Source organism: Muscardinus avellanarius (assembly GCF_963383645.1).
Source record: "Muscardinus avellanarius genome assembly, chromosome: 11".
Classification (NCBI taxonomy): Eukaryota; Metazoa; Chordata; class Mammalia; order Rodentia; family Gliridae; genus Muscardinus; species Muscardinus avellanarius.
This window is the reverse complement of record NC_137797.1, coordinates 84,485,312-84,509,720: the sequence shown is the minus strand read 5'-3', so window position 1 is coordinate 84,509,720 and position 24,409 is coordinate 84,485,312. Positions and strand designations below refer to the sequence as shown.

General features: G+C 38.0%; 1 protein-coding gene across 1 annotated transcript in view; it reads right to left on the bottom strand.

Annotated features, from left to right (window-relative positions):
- Positions 1-557: 557 nt before the first annotated feature.
- SYT10 (synaptotagmin 10) overlaps positions 558-24,409 on the bottom strand; it is a gene marked incomplete at both ends in the record, with an annotated part of 63,605 nt that continues 39,753 nt past the window's right edge. Inside the window, 4 exons of the mRNA XM_080705261.1 lie at positions 558-629; positions 4,035-4,164; positions 5,574-5,745; positions 18,819-18,939. Of these exons, the coding sequence (XP_080561387.1) occupies positions 558-629; positions 4,035-4,164; positions 5,574-5,745; positions 18,819-18,939 (495 nt within the window). The remainder of the gene's footprint in view (positions 630-4,034; positions 4,165-5,573; positions 5,746-18,818; positions 18,940-24,409) is intronic.

Here is a 24,409-nt window from a genome sequence, read left to right as displayed (position 1 = left end):
ATAGGACTAAACCTCAACAAGTAAAGAATTTGCTGAGAATGAAAGAAAAGCCATTATCTGGTAATTAACATTAATTTGAATGTGCAAAGACTTAATGCTGTGCTCATTAAATTTAAATGTCCAGTGAAGATTCTACAGAACCATATGCACATTGAGAAATGAACACAGTTGTAACAAAAACAAAGCCATTACATATGTGCTGTGCTACTTTATACAATAGCAGCATAAACTATATTTGATTTTAGATACATACAGATCTGATTCTTGAAAACCTGTTTCTTTGCTTAGGCAAAAGAACAACATATTAAAATCCTCTTTGTGCTAATAGGCATTGACATAAAAGACAAAATGCCTTATGTAACTAAGGACTATTCATTTTCAAGTAAAATGTATTAAGATGTTCAAAGTTGAAAAACAAAAAAGAAAAGAAAAACTTGTACATCAAGTTGGTTCATTAAATACATATATTTTAAATGAGGAAATAAAACCTGCTTTTTTTCTGATCCAAAGAGCATATTAGTCTTAGTCCTCATTATTAGGGTCTTATTTTGGAGGCATTACGGTGTGGATGGTGGTTTGGGAGAAGAACAGGATCCTTGACTATCAAAACTGGTTGCCCGGCCAGGTAACTAAAAGACAATAATTTAATAATGTATTATTTAGTGAAGAAAAAAATCACACCATGGTTAATTGCTGCTTTGTTTAAATAAGTGACTCTTCAACTGCAGTGTGCAAATCTCTAAGGAAGATATACACAGTTCCTTTGTCCTTCAGGACTAACCTTCTCAGGTAGAATGAGGGGACACAAATATTTCATAGTGATGTCTGCAGAACCTGGAACTTAGATGGTACACAAGGCAGCATCACACAGCAACTATTTATGACTGCAGATTAATTTCCCACTTTATGATGGCGTTTTAATTCCTTTTATTAAAGAATTGCTTACTATAGTGACAGCATTTGCAAGTCAAGAGCAATAAGAGATTGTCAACACATAAGCCTGCAATCCACTTTCTCATAAGCAGGGGGTGGCCTCTAGTGGGGCAATTAATGAATCAGTGCATTTGGCAAGTGGGAACCCCTACTGAGGAGGATTAATTATAAATTTTAAATATTTATGTGTACTTAAAAAGTTTAGTTACATCAGAATAACCTTTTGATAAGTGCTATAGGTATAGAATGTCCCCCAAAGGGCTCATATATTAATCCGATGTAATTAAGTCCTGAGGGCTGTAATCTGTGAATAAATCTATTAGAATGGATTGCTGGGTAATTAGGTGGGCAGGTAGAGTATGGCTAGAGAAGGTAGACCCTGTAGGTTCAGCCTCAGGGACTGTCCTTTGTCATTGAATCCCCTTGCTTGCTCTCTCTCTTGCTTCTGGCCTCCTTGATGTGAGAGCAGAGCCTTGCCCTCTTCCTCTCTCTACTTCCCACCACCAAGTCCTAAACTCCAAGATTGGGCATGACATACAATGAGCTTTGGAATTTCCAAAAACCAGGAACAAATAAATCTACTTTTCTCTAAGTTGTCTGGTCAGTTGTTTTGGATCACAGCAGTGAAAATATTAACCAAAATAATAAGCTAAGTAGAAGTAATTATATTTTCTAAATGATACTTTAATATCCATCCCATAAACTTATCCAGTCATTGAATAACTTTTCAAAATTTATCTGCTTTCTGACAAGGACACATGTAATTACACACCAAGTTTTCCTCATACCTAGATAGTTTGTATCTCTAGTCCACATATTCTGTTGGAAAAATGTTACTATTTCCTAGAGAAAGTGCATTTACATGACATTATTCTATGATTACTCAGTTGCCAGAAAAATATGTGGAATATTGTAGCTTATTTTCATGAACATTCTAATTATGACTGAAATGTGTTTATGAATTTTCAGACACCCATACCTATTCCACAGCTCCTGTTCATCAGGAAATGTATTACTGCTTATTAAAAAGTTATCAATAACCCAGGGGTGGTGGCGCATGTTTGTAATCCCCGTACTTGGGAGGCAGAGACAGGAGGATCTCACAGATTCGATGTCAGCTGCACTGGCTTAAGAGACCCTATTTCCAAATAAAAATATAAAAAATAGGTCTGGGAGTGTAGCCCAGAGGTAGAAGGGCTTCAAAGAAAAGTTATCAATAATTAATGTGCCTCTGGTCATACAGTACCTTTCCTCATGTTAAAATTCTTGCTCACACCATCTTATTTCTCCCTGCATGGTCCCTATGAAGCACGTAAGGGCAAATGGCCTGTCTAGGATTAGGCAACTAGAGGAAGAAGGACCAGGATCCACATTTCTGTTCACTGCAGGCTGCTGCCTAACACATTTTTAATCCCTCTAATTAATGTTTATTTTTAAAAATTAAATTAAAAGTTAATAAAAAATAAATAAAAATTTAAAAAAGATTAGAACCAGGAAAAAAAGAGTAATTAGACAATAATCAGCAAATATACTTTTTATAATTACCACTGAAATGAAATACGAATACTTGTGCTAATGAGAATACATTTGTTTCTATTTAAGAAATTCTCTAAGGAAAACTCCATGTACCTGTGTGTGTGTCTCTGTGTATGTGTTTGTGTCATTTATGACTTACACTAAATTACCAAGTCTGATGATGACTTGGAACATTAGTGTATAAGCAGCTCTAAGTAATGCCAGTTCAATTCCATTGTCTCAGCATAGAAATTTCATATAGGTTCTCTGAAATGTCTTGAGGTCACATTTTTTGGACCAAGCTGAGATTAGAACCTGATCCCACTGACATACTTAATGACAATGTTCAGTGTCTCCCATTCTTTATCTCAGTGCCTAGTACCAATACAGAAAGCTGAATCTCATTCATGGAAAAATGGCAGATGTGTCATTTATTTAGTATGTGGTCATTATGACTATTATTTTAATTGAAACACATAAAATCCTAATCTACTACACACTCTGTTGTCAATCTTCACTGCCTCTCAGTCCAATAATATAAATTATTTACTTCCTGAGGAGGAAGTTCTTGGGAAAGAACACCATTTGACCTACAACAGTCATTGTATCAAGTGGACTTCATTACTAAACGTCATGGTAGAAAACTGGTATTGATTCATTCTCTAGTTAGTACAGCTGGTAACAATAGCTATGAGTTGACATTGTGCCTGCTCTGCTAAGCACTTCATATTCAGCATTTATTTAGTTTTTCTCTGAGTTCCTTACTATTAGAGTCACAGCAGAAACTGAGAGATTTAAGTCACTTGCCTAAGGTTCCACAATAATTAGCCACAGAGCAGAGTAAGGCCTTGAACTCAGATATTCTCAGGCCTAGATATTTGAAAAATCTGTGAGCCCTTCATGACTAGAGTTTGAAGAAATATCCTTGTCTCTTTAGGCAGAAGAGTTGTATGAGGTGACGATGTGGCTCAAAAGTTGAATGCCCCTGGATTTAATTTTTTTAAATTTTGGTACTAGGACTTAAACCCAGGGGCATTCAACTTTTGAGCCACATCGTCAGCTCTTTTTATTTTTTATTTTGAAGCAGGGTCTTGATAAGCTGCTGAGGTCCTTGCTGAGTTGCTGAAGCTAGCCTGGAGCTTGCTCTCCTCCTGTTTCAGCATCCTGAGTACTGAGATTATAGTCCTGCATTATTGCATGTGGCTCATTTAATGATTATTGGGAGGGTACTTTTGGGAAGCTGTCTCTTTTCACAAAATAAAAGCACCAAAATATGGTTTCTATTGAGCAATAAACTTGCTAGATGGCTCTACCACTCATGATGTGAATTTTTAGGCAATGCAAAGAAAATGACAGCCTTGCAGAATTTATGGGCTTACTGAATCTGAAGACCAGAAAGTTGACTTTTTTTTTTTTAATTCCACAAGGCACAACTCCAAAAGAACTTTTAATACTTGGTGGTAGTGACGTGGAAAGAAATTTTTCTATTAAACGGAATACATAAAATATCAGATAAAGGTTAGTACACAGGTAATATTTAAGCAAAAGTGATAAAGAGAGCAGAGGTCAGGAAAGGACAAGCTTACCTCCAGCAAGGGGTGCCAGTGTGTTATTGGTTTTCGGTGATAGGCCAGCATTTCATTCCAGTGGTCTCGCCCAAGACCCTCAGCGTCCAGTCCTGTCCTACATACTCCTATGACCTCATTGTGTCCCACCCTAGGAATCATTAAAAAATTTACTGTCATTTTCAGCATTCAAAGATAAGTGGAATTTCATACATCTTAGTAGAATTTTTAAAATGTCATTAAAACACCAGCTTCTGTCATTTTACAGATTGCAGAAGTCCTCCTTATCTGTGGTTGCACTTTCTGTAGTATAACTTTTCATATCTCATATAGTGTATTGCTGTAATTATTCTCTTTGACAATGAGTTGTGTTGATCTCTTATACTGTGCCATATTTATAAATTAAACTATACCACTTCTGATCAAATAAAAAACATTAAGCAAATAAAAATTAACCAAATGGTATAAGCATTAAAAGTGAATTTATATAAGAAGTACACAAATCATTATAGAGCTGTGCAATTTGAGCACATTTCATAGCAATAAAAATAGCTTGAATGAGAAATGCTATTAGGTTCTTACCTATGTGATGTGTTTTGTTTTTAGAAGCAGCCCTATTACATTTAAGTGATGTAAATCAAGCCCTATTCTTTCTACAATGCTTAATGTCCTATAATGATGCTTAGATTTTACACCAGAGCACAGTACTCATTCTCTTGTCTAAAAGACTGTGTTTAACTGACTCTAAATGAGATGTCAGTGTGTGTTACTGAGCGTACTGCAATCAAACAGAGTGGGATGGAGTGTGGTCCCGTCACAACTGATTTTTCATCACGTCACAGAGGGTGTACTGAATGACATCTCTATTTCATACTCTTGTCCTGCATTCAGCAGCAAATAAAAATAATCATAAGCATTATATTTTTGAGAGTTCATTATGTACCAGAGACTGTGCTAAGTCATTTAAATGTACTGACCCATTGAATTTCTCCCCTACAACCATGAGTATAATTATTATTATACAATTTTATAGATAAGTAAACTAAATGTCCAGAAGGGCAGGAGCTGGTCTGATGTTACCTACATTGTAAGAGTCCGAGGCTGGACTGGGGTGGTTGCCTACAGAGAGAGTGTATATGGTAACTTGCTTCCTGAGAATGGAATGTAACTAAAAGGATTTCTATAGCATTATTTTGACAGACATATCTAAAAAGGCTGTTCTTTTGGTACTGGGGAATGAACCCAGAGATAATCTACCACTAAGATACACATTCAAGCCTATTTATTTATTTATTTATTTATTTATTTATTTATTTCCACAATAGAGCTTCCTATAAAGTATTGCATTCTAAATCTACTCTCTATCTAGCCCAACTTCCAGATAAATTTCAATTTAAGAATGACTTCTTTTGAGGGAAAACTATAACATATAGAAAAATAAATTCTGAAACAATTTTTTCTGACTTAAAACTGTTGCAGCAGTAAATAACCCAAAAAGCTGATTTGGGCCAGCAATGCCTAGATGGAGCTGCTATTTAGTGAGTAGAAAGATCCACATACCTATCATAATCCATGACCGCAATGGAGAGGCTGACCTGGTCCACATTCTCTGGAGGGATGTCAAAAATAATGGCCTCATTATACACGGGGTTTAGAGTGTTTTTCTTTGTCGTTGTTTTCCTCTTTTTTAATCGTCGACCTTCACACATTAGTGATACTTTGACGTAAGGATCTAGGAGTAGGAAGGTAATTTATTAAAATATTAGTATCAAGCAAAATAAAGCTGTAGTTCACTTTTACTAAACAAGAAAATTTGTATATCAATCACTTTATTATTAGTATTTTTAAGTTTAAATAATTTATTTGGGAATGATAGATTCTCTAAGGCTTCTTACTTTATATATAAGCTATTTATCTTGAGTAAACTAAAAAAAATTAATTTCACTTCATTGCTTTTAATCCAGGAGAGGAAACCCACCAGTTTAACCAAGAACTGTGATACCTTTTCCCACCAGAGATATTTGAGGGTGCAATTTGTTAGAAGTGATTTATAGGGAATATATCTAACAAATAAGAGTAACTGTATTCAGGTTACTTTCCTTCAGAATGATTTAGAATAAGAAAACTAAAACAATATTTTGTCTAGACAACTATATATAATCACAATGAGTTAAATTAGAAAGGAAAGGCCGGGCATGGTGGCCCACGCTTGTAATCCCTGCGCTTTGGAGGCAGAGACAGGAGGATCGCGCAGGTTCAAAGCCAGCCATGCTGGCGTAGGAGACCCTGTTTCCAAAAAATAAAATAGGTCTGGGAGTGGAACCCAGAGGTAGAAGGGCTTCCAGGAACCCCAGTGCCACCAAAAAAAAAAAAAAAAAAAAAGAATTAGAAAGGAAAATGTAAAATATACTTGAAATTTTCCTGTATTGCTGGATAAGGTACTAAAATCAGAAATATCATTTTAGTCATAGTGTTGATGCTTGATGAGTTGGAATGAAGAAATGATCACTATAAATGATAAGAAAAGATTTGGCTAGGCATGATGGTACATGCTTATAATCCCCTAGGGAGGCTGAGACAGGAGGATTGCACAGGTTCAAAGCCAGCCTCAGCTACTTAGCAACTTGGTGAGACCCTGTTTCCAAATAAAGCATAAAATAGGTCTGGGAGTAGAGCCTGGAGGTAGAAAAGCCTCTGGGTTTCACTCCCAGTACCACAAAAAAGTAAAAAAATAAAAAACTAGGGGGTGTAGCTTGGAGGTCAAATGCCTTTGGGTTCTATTCCCAGACACACACACACACACACACACACACACACACACACACACACACACGACCAGATTAATTAATTAATTAATTTTGTGGATCATATTGAAAATGGCATATATTCAGACTGTGGTTGGTGCCCTTTCCCATCCCCAACTTTCCCTCCCCCTCCCAATAAGGAGTGTCCAGGTTAACCAGGCTACATTCATACTTTTACACATATTCAGATGTAGTTCCTCCATTAATCAACCTCAGTCTTCTTCATTTCCTACTTTTCAGTTTCAGCTTTGCTGAGGTTTCCCCTCCATTATCTGGAGTCCCTCTGGTATTTCTAATAGTCCCTTGCTGATCTCAGTTAACATAGTGTTCTCCAGGTCTTACCATCTTCTTGTGAATGGCATGATTTTCTTCTTTATAGCTGAGTAGAATTCCATTGTGTGTATTTCCCATAATTTTGCAATCCATCCATCTGTCAATGGAGACCTAGGTTGGTTCCATATTTTGGCTATTGTGAATTGTGCTGCTATGAACATGGGTATGCATGTGTTACTGGAGTTAGCTCGATCATATGGTGGATTCCTTTCCCCATTTTCTAAGGAATCTTCACACTGATCTTCATAATGGCTGAACTAGTTTGTACTCCCACCAACAGTGTAAAGGATTTCCTCTTTTTCCACATTTTGGCCAGCATTTGTTGTTATTTGATTTCTTTATGCTTGCCACTCTGATTGGGGTTAGATAGAATCTCAGCATAGTTTTGATTTGCATCTCCGTAATTTTTTCATGTATTGGCCATTTGTATCTCTTTTTTTTTTTTTTTGAAGTGTCTATTCAATTTAGTTGCCCATTTCTTAATTGGGTTATTTGTTTTGTTAGTGTAGAGTCTTTTGAGCTCTTTGTATATTCTGGATATTAGCCCTCTATCAGAGTGGTGGCTGGTAAAGATCTTCCCCCATTCTGTAGGTTTTCTCTTTTTTTTTTTTTTTGTGGTACTGGGGGTGGAAGCCAGGGGCTTTCTACCTCCAGGCTATACTTCCAGACCTATTTTTTATATTTGATTTGAAAACAGGGTCTCACTAAGTTGCTGAGAGCTTCACTAAATAACTGAGGCTGGCTTTGAACCTGTGCAATCCTCTTATTTCAGCCTTCCAAGCGTGGGGATTACAAGCATGCGCCACCACACCTGGCAGGCTTTCTCTTTAGGTTCTTGATGGTTTACTTTGATCAGAAGAAACATTTTAGTTTGATGCCAGCCCAGATGTTAATTCTTGCTTTAATTTTCTGTGCTTTGGAGGTCTTGTTGAGAAAGCTACTGCCTGTGCTTATATGTTGTAGTGTTGAGCCTGTGCCCTCCTCTAATAACTTCATAGTCTTGGTCTAATTTCTAGGTCTTTGATTTGTTTTAAGATGGTCTCAAAGAAAGCTCATGCATGACATTGCTTATATGATGTTAACAAGAGGGAAAAAAATCTAGTTGGTTGTATTCTTATGAGCCCATGGGACCAAATCATTGTTAATGATTTTCTCTTCAGCTAGTCTAACCCCTACTTATTTACCCTTACCATCTGAAGTTGAAAAACTGTTAACAGCATTATAAAAAATTATATATTATGCAATATACAAGTTTCTAAGAAGCCTCATGAATTTGGGAGGACATATTAACATTGGTGTGATCATAATAAATAGTTAAAACACCAAGTGCTGTATGTATGTTTCTATCACTCTGAACCTCATTATGATGTATATTTACAAATCACCAATAAAAGTATAATAAAATATCAGGGCTATGGTATCTTCTTTCCTCCTCTTCCTCCTCCTCCTCCTCCTCCTCCTCTTCCTCCTCCTCCTCTTCCTCCTCCTCCTCTGCCTCCTTCTGTTCTTTCACCTTTTCCTTTTCCCTCCTCCTCTTGTTCTACTACTCCTCATCTAGCACCACCATCTCTTTATCTCTATTTATATAAGTAATAAATTGTACTTCCTTACAATAAGCTGAAATGATAGTAATATTAATTTATTTAGCAGATGTGTGTGTTTTTAAAAAGTGTGTATTTCAAAAGCATTGCTTTTAGTAAGGCATGGTGGTGCATGCTTTTGATCCCCGTACTTGAGAGGCTGAGACAGGAGGGTTGCAGGTTTGCGGCCAGCCTTAGCTACTTAAGAGCGCCTCCCCCACCCATGACTTAGTGAGACCCTGTTTCAAAATAAATAATAAGGACTTCCGGGAAGATGGCGACGGAGGAAAGCGGCACTTACAAGTCCCTCTAACAATCCAACTCTACTACCACAAAACCAGCGCCTTTCAGAGCCAGAAAACACCACCAGCAAAGAAATAAAAATGACAAATACAAGGGACAGAGAAAAAGGGCTAGAAAATCAAGACACCGGAAAAAAAAACAGCCCGAAGTGCCGCGCCCGCGCGGTGCGGAGCGGCCAGAGCCGCAGCGCAGATTTGGGGGAGCCGCGGAGCGGAGCGGCCAGAGCAGCTGGAGCGGCGAGAGCCGCAGCGCAGATTGGGGGGAGCCGGCCTGAGCAGCCGTAGCAGCCAGAGCCCAGTCGCGGAACCGCCTGAGCGGCTGGAGTGGCCAGACCCGCGGTGCAGAGCAGCCGAAGCCGCGGTTCAGAGCAGCCGAGCAGAGCGGCCAGAGCAGCCAAGCGGAGCGGCCAGAACAGCTGAGCGGAGCAGCCAGAGCAGCCGAGCAGAGCAGCCGGAGCAACCAGAGCCGCGTCGCGGAACAGCCGGAGTGGCCAGACCCGCAGTGCAGAGCAGCCAGAGCCGCGGTGCAGAATGGCCGAAGCAGCCAGAGTGGCCAGAGCCATGGTGCAGAGCAGCCAGAGCCGCGGCGCAGAGCGGCCGGAGCGGCGCGGCCTACATCTCCCCTAGCAGCACCAGGCTCCAGAGAGGAGGGAGACTCAAAACAGAGATCAAATCCAGAGAGGAGGTACTCTGGCCTCGCGGCCTAGGATGCAGAAGAAGCATCTTACTGCTGGCAGCAGCAGTGAGTTCACCGGACGGCCCAAACCAACCCACTCAACCAGCCACCAGGCGCCTGAGAGGAGGGGTTGACAGTGAGCCGAGGTGAGCAGGTGCTGAACAGCCGGGCGGCAATCAGCAATTTTGTTGGTGCAGGAAACATCTAAAGCTCTCAAGGGCCGGGCACAGCACAACTGACAAGGACTCAGAGCGGAGTTCAAAACCAGAGAAGAAATACGCCGCATCACGGCCGAGGGCGTGGCAGTGGTGCCATATTGCCAGTGGCGGCAGCAGCGAATCCACCGAGTTCACTACAGCTCCATCAGCACACTCAACAACCGTGAGTCAAATTGCGGCCCCTAGGGGAGAAATCCCAGTACTGCACTCCCAGGGACTAGTCTCCCTGGTTCGGAGATTTTAGCAGTGCAGCCCAGTGGGGGAGTGGCAGTGGCAGAGATATCATACCATAGTCACAACTCCCCGCTAGAGAACGCCCAACTTGGCACCCCCCACGGTCTAAGCAGCCTCAATTGACTCCCTGGGTCTGAGACTTTGTGATACAACTCAGTAAAGGAGTAGTGGTAACTGAGATACCACAGACTTGAGATCCAGAACATCTTAAGTGAACTCGTAGTGACTCAGGGAAGAACCCAGAGAAGGCACAAACTTCCAAAATCATGGGAAAGAGAAATAACAATGGAGCAGTGAATGCCAACAACCCCACAACATCAGAATCTGATAACACAGAAATCCAAAGATCTCTAGAAGATCAAATTAGGAAAATAACTTTAGAAATAATAGAGGACTTTCGAAAAGAATTTAGAGAGAGTCAAAAAGAGATAAAGGATGCAATTAATGAAGTAAAGGCTTCAATTCAAAGTATAAACAACAGATTAGACCACATGGAGAATAGAATCTCGCTTCTTGAAGATGACCATTCCAAAAATGAACGCATAGTTTCTAATTTAGAAAAAAAAAACCAACAGCAGGAATCTGACATTGAAGAAATATGGGCCCATTTCAAGAGAGCTAACCTAAGAATAATTGGAATAGAGGAGGGAAAAGAAGGTGAAACCAAAGGGATCAACAATCTCTTCAAGGAAGTAATAGCAGAAAATTTTCCAAACATAGAGCAAGAAGTTGATACACAGGTCCAGGAAACTTATAGAACTCCCTTAAGACAGGATCAGAGAAGAGGATCCCCACGCCACATAATTGTCAAAATGACTAATGTGGAAGCCAAGGAGAGAATCTTAAAGGCAACAAAAACAAAAGGCCACGTGACATTCAGAGGCAAGCCAATTAGAATCACTCCAGACTTCCCAAACCAAGTTATGAAAGCCAGAAGGGCTTGGAGTAACATATTCCAAACTTTGAAAGAAAACAACTTCCAGCCAAAAATTTCCTACCCAGCAAAACTATCCATCAAATTAAATGGGGAAATAAGAAGCTTCCATGACAAACAGCAACTGAAGGAATTTATGTCTTCAAAACCAGCGCTAGAGAAAATACTCAAGGAGATTAACTGCAAAGAGGAAATGGGTAATACATGCCAGAACCAAAGAAACAAGAATTCCCATCCAGCAGACAACTAAGCAAAGAAGAATAAACAGTATCTCAAACAGAAATAAGATCTTAACATGTTGGGAATTAAAAATTATCTCTCTATAATCACACTGAATGTAAATGGCCTCAACTCTCCAATAAAAAGACATAAAGTGGCAAAATGGATTAAAAGCCAGAATCCATCCATCTGCTGCTTACAAGAAACACACCTTACAAGTAAAGATAGGAACAAACTCAAGGTAAAGGGCTGGAGCAAGGTTATCCATGCTAATGGTACTCAAAGACAAGCAGGAGTAGCAACTATGATATCAGACAAGTTAGACTTCAAACCCAAACTTATTAGAAGAGACAAAGAAGGTCACATTTTACTGGTAAAAGGAATAGTCCAGCAAGAGGAAATAACAATAATCAACATCTATGCCCCAAACATAGGGACAGCTACTTTCATAAATCAAACTCTTTGTGACATGAAGTCACACATAAATCCCAACACAATAATACTGGGAGACTTCAACACACCTCTCACAATACTAGACCGATCTTCCAGACAAAGGGTCAGTAAAGATGTCTCAGAACTAAAGAACACCATTAACCAAATTGACCTGTTGGACACATATAGAATATTTCACCCAACTACAGCAGAGTTTACATTTTTCTCAGCTGCTCATGGAACCTTCTCAAAAATAGATCATATCCTGGGACACAAAATGAGCACTAGCAAATTTAAAAAATGTTACATACTTCCCTGTGTCATTTCAGACCATAATGGAATGAAACTAGAAATCAACTATAAGAAGACCCAGAGAAACAACGTAAACATGTGGAGACTGAACACCACACTTTTGAATGAAGAATGGGTCATAGAAGATGTAAGAGGTGAAATCAAGAAATTTCTAGAAACAAATGAAAATAAAGAAACAACATATCAAAACCTCTGGGACACTTTGAAGGCAGTATTAAGAGGAAAATTTATAGCACTGAGTGCTCACATAAGAAAAACAGAAAATCTTCAAATAAATAGCCTTATGACACACCTCAAAGCCCTTGAAAAGCAGGAACAATTGAACCCCAAAGCCAGCAGAAGATGGGAAATTATTAAAATTAGAGCAGAAATTAACGAAATAGAGAATAAAAAAACAATACAGAAAATCAACAAAACCAAAAGCTGGTTTCTTGAAAAAATTAACAAGATTGATAAACGACTAGCCAACCTAACTAAAAAAAAGAGAGAATCAACCCAAATTATGAAGATAAGGGATGAAAAAGGAGACATTACTACTGACAGTGTAGAAATCCAGAGGATTATCAGAAACTACTTTGAAAAACTATACTCCAACAAAATGGAAAATCTGGAGGAAATCGACAACTTCCTAGATAAATACAACCTTCCTAAACTGAGTCAAGAAGATATAGAACACTTAAACCAACGAATAACAATCAAAGAGATTGAAATAGCAATAAAGAGCTTACCATCAAAGAAAAGCCCAGGACCAGATGGTTTCCCAAGTGAATTCTATAAAACCTTTATAGGAGAACTAATCCCAGTACTACTCAAACTATTTCAGGAAATAGAAAAAACCGGGACTCTCCCAAATACATTCTATGAAGCCAACATCACACTAATACCCAAACTGAATAAAGACAGTTCAAGGAAGGAAAACTACAGGCCTATATTTCTGATGAACTTGGATGCAAAACTATTAAACAAAATACTAGCAACACGCATTCAAAACCACATCAAGAAAATCATTCACCATGACCAGGTAGGGTTCATCCCAGGGATGCAAGGCTGGTTCAATATACGAAAATCAATCCATGTAATTCATCATATAAACAGAATCAAAGACAAAAACCACATGATCATCTCAATAGATGCTGAAAAAGCATTTGATAAAATTCAACATCCATTTATGATAAAAACACTGCAGAGAATTGGAATAGAAGAAACATATCTCAACATTATTAAGGCAATCTACAACAAGCCCACTGCCAGCATCATATTAAATGGGGAAAAACTTCAAGAATTCCCACTAAAAACTGGAACGAGACAAGGATGTCCACTATCACCACTTCTCTTCAATATAGTACTAGAGACTCTAGCCAGAGCAATAAGGCAAGAAAAGGAAATCAAAGGAGTACAAATAGGAAAAGAAGAACTCAAACTTTCACTATTTGCAGATGACATGATACTATATTTAGAAAACCCAACAAACTCAACCAAAAGGCTTATAGAACTGATCAACAAATTCAGCAAGGTATCTGGATACAAAATCAATCTTAAAAAATCAGAAACTTTCCTGTACACCAACCATAAATCCACTGAAAAAGAAATTCAGAAAACACTTCCACTCAGGGTCTCACACAAAAAAATAAAATACCTAGGAATAAACTTGACCAAGGAGGTAAAAGATCTCTACAAAGAAAATTATAAAACACTGAAAAAAGAAATCGAAGAAGATCTTAGAAGATGGAAAGACCTTCCATGTTCATGGATTGGCAGAATAAATATCATTAAAATGGCCATCCTCCCAAAAGTGATCTACAGATTTAATGCAATGCCCATTAAACTACCAAGATCATTCCTCACAGACATAGAAAAATCAGTCCTTAAATTTATCTGGAATAACAAAAAGCCCAGAATAGCCAAGGTAGTTCTCAGCAACAAAAACCACGCAGGAGGAATCACAATACCTGACTTTAAACTATACTACAAAGCCATTGTAATAAAAACAGCATGGCACTGGCAAAATAACAGATATATAGACCAATGGAGCAGAATAGAAGACCCAGAAACAAGTCCACACACTTTCAGCCAATTGATTTTTGACAAAGAGGCCAAAAACATACACTGAAAGAAAAGATAGCCTCTTCAACAAATGGTGTTGGCAAAACTGGTTAACCATATGCAGAAAATTGGATGTTAATCCTACTTTTTCACCCTGTACAAAAGTCAACTCACGATGGATCAAAGACTTGGAAATTAAACCAGAGACTTTGAAGCTCCTTGAAGAGGGCATAGGTCCAACACTACAACACATAGGCACAGACAAACATTTCCTCAACAAGACCCCAAAGGCACAACAAATTAAAAGGAGAATCAATACAGTAAAGGAAACTATCAAGAATCTCAATCGAGAGCCAACAGAATGGGAGAAGATATTTGCCACCTACACCAATGATAGAGGACTAATATCTAGAATATACAGAGAACTCAAGAAACTCAACACTAGAAAACAAAGCATCCAATAACAAAATGGGCAAATGAACTAAATAGACACTTCACAAAAGAAGAAATTCAAATGGCCAATAAATGCATGAAAAAATGCTCACCATCACTGGCAATCAGAGAGATGCAAATCAAAACTACCCTGAGATTTCACCTAACTCCAACTAGAATGGCCATCATTCAAAACACAAACAACAACAGATGCTGGCGAGGATGTGGAGAAGTGGGAACTCTAAGACATTGTTGGTGGGATTGCAAATTAGTGCAACCACTTTGGAAAACAGTATGGAGAATCCTCAGAAGAATGGGAACAAATCTACCATTTGATCCAGCAATACCACTGTTGGGTATCTACCCAAAAGAAAAGAAACCAAACTACCAAACTAATGCATGTGTATCTATGTTCATAGCTGCACAATTCACCATCGCCAAACTATGGAACCAGCCAAGATGTCCATCAACAGATGAATGGATTACAAAACTGTGGGATATGTACACAATGGAATTTTACTCAGCCATCAAAAAAAACTCAATTACATCATTTTCAGGGAAATGGATGGAACTGGAGGACATTATGCTAAGTGAGATTAGTCAGGCACAAAAAATAAGAAATCAGATGCTTTCCCTAATATGTGAGAGTTAGGGAGAAAAGAAGAGCAAACAAGTCAACCTAAAGGAGGAGAAATGAGGGGGGAAGAGGAAAATCTCTAAAGCTCACAATGTACTTAAACATATCGAAGTCAATCACTAAGCCAAGCGAGGGAGGGAGGGACGGGGAGGGAATGGGGTGGGATTTGGTTAGGGGTTAAATCAGCGATGAGTACATGTTTGTACACACAAGTTTTTTACCCCAATAAGTTGTATGAATATAATGCACCAATAAAAAAAATTAAAAAATAAATCCTCAGTAGACAAAGCCATATTTTAGGGTACAGAGTTTTACTTGTTCATCAAAGAATAAATCCTGTTTTTGTAAAAAAAAAAAAAGAAAAGAAAATAAATAAAGTTTTTTCAGTTTTCTAAATAAAAAAATAAATAAATACAAAATAAATAATAAAAAATAAGGCTGTGGCTGTGGCTCAGAGGTAGAATCCCACTGGGTTCAATCCCCAGTTCTGCATAATAAATAAATAAATAAATAAATAAATAAGCCTTGCTTTCAAGGGACAAACATTTTTTGTGGCTGGCAATAGCATATGTAAAGGACACAGCAATAGGGCAATGTTTATGTCTATTTTATATTGATTTACCTTTTGTTTTTTTGGTGGTACTGGGGTTCCTGGAAGCCCTTCTACCTCCGGGCTACACTCCCAGACCTATTTTTACATTTTTATTTGGAGACAGGGTCTCCTAAGCCAGAGCACATGGCTGGCTTCGAACCTGCACGATTCTCCTGTCTCTGCCTCCCAAGCGTGGGGATTATAAGCGTGCGCCACCACGTCGGCTACCTTTTATTTTATTATATTTTTTGCAGTACTGGGAATTGAACCCAGGGGCATTCTATTTCTGAGCTACACATCCAGCCCTATTTTTTTTTTTTTCTTTATTTTGAAACAGGGTTTCACTAAGTTGCAGGGGGCCTCACTATGTAGCTGAGGTTGTTCACAAACCTGCAATTCTCCTGTCTCAGCCTCCCAAGTACTGGGATCACAAGAGTGTGCCACCACACCCATCTTTATTTATTTATTTTTAATAAGAAGAAACTAAGAAGAAGAAGATTCTAAGAAGAATGTTCTAAGAAGAATGTCCACTTCTGTGATACAGTCTTGTGTATGAGCCCACAGGCCTCCTGCCAATGGGAGTGAGGTGCACTGTATCCTTAGTTACCCCACCATGCCTCTGACTGGGTTTCTCTGCATTTGAAAAGGACAGTTTACTGGCTCCTTAATTGATTCCCAAGTTTGTTGTGTGGATTAATGAGGTGGTGCTCTCAAAGTACAGGCTTCTCCGATGAAAAGCTTCCTATAAATAAAAAGTAATCTTGCACTTAATTACAACTTTTATTCTGTTTGCTTGTCTTAAAATTTGATATCTTTAGATACATGGTAAGAGTAGAATAAACAATAATTTGTACAGTATACTACCTAGCTCAAGTTCTTCAATACTTGCTGACCCAAGATTTTTCAACAAAATAAATGCGGAATCTAACCTGCTTTTCTGCCTTGATCTACACGCTGTGTTTTACAAATTAAAAAGAGAATAATTTTTTCATGATATTGCTAAAAAATCAATAAAAGGTGTCCCTGCCTTGTATCTCCATTGTTCAGTCATTAGTTTTATTATTTCATTATTTCCTAAGGCAAATTTTGATGGTATAAATTTATGTTCTAAAATTTTCTATGCTTGCAGAGAATGAGCTTAATATCCAGATTTATTTTTGTGCCTGAGTGTCCTACAGCTCTTTTCACACAGAAATTAAGAGTTCCCTTCTGCTTTTTATAATGTGAATTCAGCTTTTTCCTTTGTTCTGAAGAACCACAAAATTATAGAACCTTCTCCCCAATGTTATATCTTATATTCTTACTATTATTTCTTTTTTATTTTTTTGCAGGTCTGGGGATGGAAACCAGGGGCATTTAACCTCCTAGCTACAACCCCTGCCCTATTTTTTATTCTTTATTTTGAAGCAGGGTCTCACTAAATTGCAGAGGGCCTAAGTAGCTGAGGCTCTCTGCAAATAGCGATCCTCTGGTCTCAGCCTCTCAAATGCTGTGATTACAAGCGTGCACCACCAAGCCTGGCCTTATTCTTTTCTTTTTCCTTCCTTCCTTCCTTTCCTTTCCCCTTCCTTCCTTCCTTCCTTCCTTCCTTCCTTCCTTCCTTCCTTTCTTTCTTTCTTTCTTTCTTTCTTTCTTTCTTTCTTTCTTTCTTTCTTTCTTTCTTTCTTCTTTCTTTCTTTTTGGTGGTACTGGGGTTCCTGGAAGTCCTTCTACCTCCGGGCTACACTCTCAGACCTATATACTTTTTTATTTGGAAACAGGGTCTCTTAAGCCAGCGCAGCTGGCTTCGAACCTCCTGTCTCTGCCACCCAAGCGAGAGGATTACAAGTGTGCGCCACCACGCCCGGCATTCTTTTTAACTCATCAAATATATACTGACCTCCCTATGTATTCCTTATTCTTTTTTTACTTACACAGACCTGTGTCAGTGTTCATATAGTTCCTCCGAACTTCAATGACTTAAATGGAAGGATAAGAGGGCATGATGTGGCTTTTTCTCTCTTTAAAAATATATTCTTATTGGTGCATTGTAACCATTCATCATATTCAGGAACACACATGCACATGACACCTGGTACCTCTTTATTAAAGTTAGAACAAGAGAAATTCCTTTGGAGTATTTTTTTTAGAATACCAACCAGTGTTAATTTACTTTATTGTTTCTTATAGTTCTTACCAGTGCCCAGATTTTAGGTTTGAAAGATGGCAAAAATATGGAGCATGGTTGTTCCTCTGCAGATCAGGTGAGGAGAGGAAAATAACTCAATCTAATTAATGTCTTCATAAGGTTCACAGTGTAAAATCTAAAAAAACCTCTCTTAGAAAGAAATAACTAGTTAAAACTGGGGGACTTTAAATTTTAAAGTTTTTTTTTTTTTTTTTTTTGGTGTGTGGTTCTGGGGACTGAATCCAGGGGCATTCTACCTCTGAGCTACACCCCCAGCCCTATTTTTTTTTTTTTTTTGGTGGTACTGGGGTTCCTGGAAACCCTTCTACCTCTGGGCTACACTCCCAGACCTATTTTTTATATTTTTATTTGGAAACAGGTTCTCTTAAACCAGAGAGGCTGACTTAGAACCTGCGAAATCCTCTTGTCTGCCTCCCAAGCCCGGGGATTACAAGCATGTCCCACCTTTCCTGCTCCAGCCCTATTTTTTATTATTTATTTTGAACAGGGTCTTACTGAGTTGCAGAAGGCCTCACTAAGTAGGTGAGACTGTCTGCGAACTCTGATCCTCCTATCTCAGCCTCCCAAATGCTGGGATTATAAGCGTGCACCACCATGCCCGGCTAAATTTTGTACTTTTGAGATATAGCTAAATCAGTAGAGAAGTAAATACAAACACAAACTCAAATTCACTATTTGATAAGAATTTTTAAATTTTTCATAATGAGATAATTATACAAAAGTGGTAGTTTGGAACATTTGATTTAAAATCTCTTCTTTACTCCTATTACCATACCCCATTACGAATAATTCAACAGCCATATATAATTTTACATACATGATGTATCTTATTTGAGAAATGTGCCCTTGACCCACTGGCCTGTACATACCTGATGAGCCAGTAATATCCATCGCCTTCAGATTTCTGCACTTGATGACCGTCAGGGTCATACGACCAGCAGTTGGCAAATAACAGAGGGAAAACATGATTTCACCCAGGTCTATGCTCTCCTAAAAAGGCATTTAGCAAGGTTAGTAATTTCAAACACCAAACAGTGAAGACAAAAGAAAATGAAAGATGATGAGTGAAAAATCACTTTACTAGAATATAGGAATGTCATTTTGAATACTTTTATTGAGGGATACAAATAACATTGGAAGAAGGATGTCTTGAATGGAGTAAGAAAAAAGGGCATATCCCAGTTGCTGATATGCTTTCTACATTTGCGTTTGTAATAAGAAACTCAAGCACACAGTTAAAGCCAGCCTGCTGATTCCACCCATCCGCCATCATCTTCACTAACCAATTCCTTCCTTCATCTTTCCACAGCCAAGCAGTGGCATCACAACTCACCAAAAACTAGCAGTCACTTTTTTTCTTCTTTCGTTTGCCCCTACATGCAGCCCATAGGTGGGGCTTGTCCATACCATCTAGAAACACATTGTAAATTAGCGATTTTCTTTTCAACTGACTACCACTCCAAACACCATCACCTCTTACGAGGACTACTCTACCAGCCTCTGAGACTTACTTTCCTTGTTGGAGTTCATCTTCACATAGTAGTCAAAGTGACAGTGTATGAGATGCCAATCTAATTATGCCACCCTCTTGCTGAAATCATCTCAGGGCTTTTTTAGAGTTTGAATAAATTTCAAACTCCTTACTGTGGCATATAAGAAGAATAATTCTAAGTCCTGGTGTGCCTGGGAAATCCTAGTATAGACCTGTTGTCCTGATATAATTGTTAAAAGCATCCCCTTCCACTCTTAACATGTGTCTTTGTTTGGAAAATACATTACAAGGTCACACACACAGAACCCAGGTCACCTGGACTTTCTCTCTTTTCTCCTCTTCCACTAGACTATCTTAGGTCTGTAGCCATCCATACACCCAATTGGGTATATATGTACCTATGGTTTAGATTTATTTTTACTAATTTTCTTGAGAAATAATAAATGTATCCACCATTTTTTGATTTATCCAATACTCGGTACCTTACATGTGTGGGATTTCAGGTATTTTTTGTTGTTGTTGTTTTTCATTTCTGTGTTATTAGCAGATACCTGGTGCTTAGCAATTACTGAATAAATGTAAAAACTAAATGGAAGCATTTATTATTTTTCAAAAACAATAGTAAAGTAAGTATTCTTTTTTTTTCTTTTTTCTTTTTGCAGGTCTGGGGATAGAACCCAGGGGCATTCAACCTCTGAGCTACACCCTCTGCCCTATTTTTATTCTTTATTTTGAAACAGTATCTCACTAAGTTAAGTTATGGAGGACATCACTAAGTAGCTGAGGCTGTCTGTGAACCATGATCCTCCTGTCTCAGCCTTCTGAATACTGGGATTACAAGCATGCGCCACCATGTGTGGCTTTAAAGTAAGTATTCTAAAAGAGAGTTACAGCAGGCATGGTGACACATGCTTGGAATCCCAGCATTCTGGTGGCAGAGACCAGAGGATCTTGGTTTGCAGACAGTTTCAGCTACTTAGTGAGGATCATCACAACTCAGCAAGACCCTGTTTCAAAAACTAAAAGGACTAAAAAATAGGGCTGGGGGTGTAGCTCGGAGGTAGAATGCCCCTGGGTTCCATCCCCAGTATCGCAAAAAAAAAAAAAAAAAAAAGTGAGCGAGTTTTACACCTGGGTCTCCTCTGGGACATTGGATTGCTGCAAACCAAAGACAGTAAAGACAGTGATCAAAGTTCCATAGAAGAGAGCTGAGTAAGAACAGGAAGAGCACAATCTCCAACTAAGGAGAGGTTCATCCTTTTTGCTACCTAAAAATTATTAAGCATTATTTGCTGGGCACCATGGCAGCAGCATGGATATCAAGAATACTGTTTTTATGATTCTGCCCTAGAAGATCACTGTTGAGAAGGAAGAGAGCAGGCTAGGAAGGATGAAGCACATAATTCTTAATCCCATTTTATCTTAATAGTCTTTCCTGGTTTTTCTGTTTGATTCTTTTTCCCAAAAATGTCTTTAGGCTCAACATATGGGCTATTTTCTACCTTATAGCTACTCCGCTTTTTCTTATTTATTTTCAGTTTTTATTGATAACTACAGCCATATTTTGTTGCTTCCTAGCCAAATTAAGGGATTTCTGTATGAATGTAGAGCTTGATCTCATGTTCCACTAAGACATGATCTGGGTACTGATGGAGAAGCCAAAGATGAATAGATGTCAGAATCTCCAGCTGAAAAGCTTAGAATCCAACACAACAGGAAATCAGAAAAGAAAAGGGAGAGGATACAGAATCATTGAAAAGGATTAAAAAATAAAACATATCTGGTTCTGACTGATATGATTTTACTTTTATGCATTAATCTCTGAAAGTAGTTTTTCAATTTCTCTTGATATGTATTGTGTTAGAACCAAGAAAAGTTGCTATGTTTAGCCACATCTCTCAAAGATTATTTTGATTTGATTTGATTTGATTTAGTATTGGGGATTGAGCCCAAGGGCACTTTATCTCTTAGCTACACCCCTAGCCTTTTTTTATTTTTAAACAAGGTCTCACTAAGTTGCTGAGAGCCTTGTTAAGTCTCTGAGGCTGGCCTCGATTCTGCAAACCTCCTGTCTCTGTTTCCAAGTACTTGGATTACAGGTGTGTGCCACTACACCCAGCTCTCAAAGATTCTTTCTATGGATTCAAGTGCAACACAATGTTGACCATCTGTTATGATAACAGATGCCTATAGAGAAGTTAAACTAAGACGCTGAATAAAAAGCAAATAAACAGAAAGCAAAAAGCCTGAGTAAAGGAAGGCATCTCCCAGAAGCTTTATATTGGTTTTATATCTAATGCTATAGTAAGAACTTTAAGTATTCAAAGTCCATGCAGTCAGGAAGTTTTGGGAAATTGCAGTTAACTGGACTGTAAAAAGTAAAATATAGTAGGCATGCATAATAATGGCAAAATTTGAATTCTGCATTAGAGTTTTTTCTTTCAGGAAGCATGAATGTGAATGAACAAACTGTCTCAGTACCAGAAAAAGTAGAATAACACTCTCTATGGTGAATACCAGTATTTTTGAACTTTTTAGATTCAGAAGTGACTTAAGAGATAATCATTAAAAAATGAACTCAGTGAAGGTAAAGAGCTGTATGACCTTAAGAAGGTCCTATCACAGATGAAAGGCTTTGAGTTGCAATATGCACCAATTCTCGGGATGCACCACTGAGCTCTCGGGTGACTGATAGTCCAACTACTGGGGATAGGTAGTTTAAATTACCACCTCTTTTTGGTCTTTCCCGTAATACTGTGGACTACAAGGCTGCACTCAGACCCAACAATATGAACTCTCTGCTGCCCAGCAAAGAACCAGGAAGCAAGGTGAGAGGTCTTTGAACATATAGAGTATTTGAAAATTATATTCTAAAGGTTTTCTATATAAGAAGACTACATGATTTCTTATACAGTACCCATATGCTATTATTTCAGACAAAATTCAAATAAGAATGTTTACTTGTATCCATCTACAGGAGATCAAAGGTCATACATGAAATGTAGAGATGAGGGTATCTAATTTAGTGACAGTAATGCATAGTAGCTACAGAGATGTATCTAGATACATAAGAAGCAGATATCCTAGAGAAAATGACAATCTAGAATTATTTTTTCATTAAGAGGAACTAACCTAAACATTTTGTGTTAATTATTTTACATGAAGAGGAATAAACTTGAATAGAAGTTAATACTAAAATGATGGGCTTGACTCATCTAGCTAAGAAAACATATTCTATATTTTCTGTTTAAGAAGGTAGAGAAAATTACACTGTTTTTCTGCATTATTTTTATCCAAAATGCTTAAAATGTTTAAAGTGGTAATTTTGGCTTGAGATGAGTAAGACTTTGAATGTCTGAAAATCTTATTTATGCATAATCTTATCTTCTACAGTATTACATCATCATGAGTTTCCAGATTATCCTTTGAAAAACTCTGTGTCTTTGGGCAAATAAGCATTTAAAAGCCTGCTATAAATGTAGGATATAGTATTCCATAAAACCTCTTTCATGTAAGTAGATGTACAGTCCGTTCTCATGCACACTAATTTATTGGGTTGAACATTTATGACAGTTTCTGAGTCCATGCTTATGGAGAAAAGCTGACACTGAGCTGGGCTGGGCATTGTGCACTTGATTTTTTTTTTCATCTTGGCTCCACCAACATGGAACAGAGTAGATAAAGATAATTTTCTGATGATTTGTAATAGTTATCCTCACAAATATAGCAACATATACTTTCTCCTATCTACTCTTATCCAAACTAAAAATAAAAGCCACTGGAAATATGAATTTCTAGGCAACTGTTTGCATTGCCCATCCTATTTTGGGACTAACTGAACTATTAATAAAGCCAAGCTGTAACAATCGAGAGTCAGAGATGGGGAAGAGGCATATTAAAGTCTTGATAATTAATGGATAATAACCAAGAAAAACTTTCCTGGAGGGAAGTGGTCATTACTTTGGGGGGTGAAGAATTAAGGAGTAGAGATTTCAAAGAGAAGAAGAGGAGTCATGTTTTATATGAGTGCTGTGATAAATACTAAAAAATAGAAATGAGCAGTATATGCTGAAAAATAATAAGTTTTGTGATGTGTTAGGGGAGGTTTAGGCTAAATTTTTTGTGTGTATGTGGGGGAGAGTATGAGAGGTTGAAACCAGAGGCATTCTATCTCTGAATTATAACCCCAGCCCTATTTTATTTTATTTTATTTTTTTACTTTGAGAGAGGGTCTCACTATTTTGCTGAGGCACCATGTTAATTTGCTGAGGTTGGCCTCAAGCCTGTGATTCTCTCGTCTCAGCCTCCCAACAACTAGGATTACAGGTGTGTAACAGCACGTCCAGGTAAATTTTTATTGCTGGCTTTGGTGGGCAGTAGGGATCTAAAGATGTTGGTGATGTTTGTGACATGAGAGTGGGAGCTTGGCAGAGTAGAAAGGATGCAGGTTCATGGTAAAAAATGATATCATTATAATCCTAAATCTTCCTTGTACTAGTTCTCGAAACAGGGCAAAAATACTGGGCCTCCCTAAACTTGTGTTTAATTGCAAGTCAAATGGAATAATGATAATACTTTGTGAGGTAGGTATTAAGCAAGTAAAGTGCTTGTTGTAAAAAGACATTTGAAAATAATGATGTGAAAATAATATTTGAAAAAACATTTCTTTACCTTGATTATGTTACATTAGGATGAAAAAAAGACATAACATAGAGGCTAGTGAACTGGAGCAGGTGTGAGAGGTGCTGGAAAGATTTGAATTCAGGGATAAATTGGAAAGTAAGAATCGCAAAGACTTACTGGGGAAAACACTTGATAAACAACAATTGGTTGCTATGGCTACAGCAGTCATCACATCCACTTAGCACCTTAAATGTAGCCTGCCTTCCATGTTTTCTTTAGGGAAAAAAAAAAAACATGGATTTCTCCACACTGCTAAAAGCAAGATGTGTTAATCAAGTGAACATC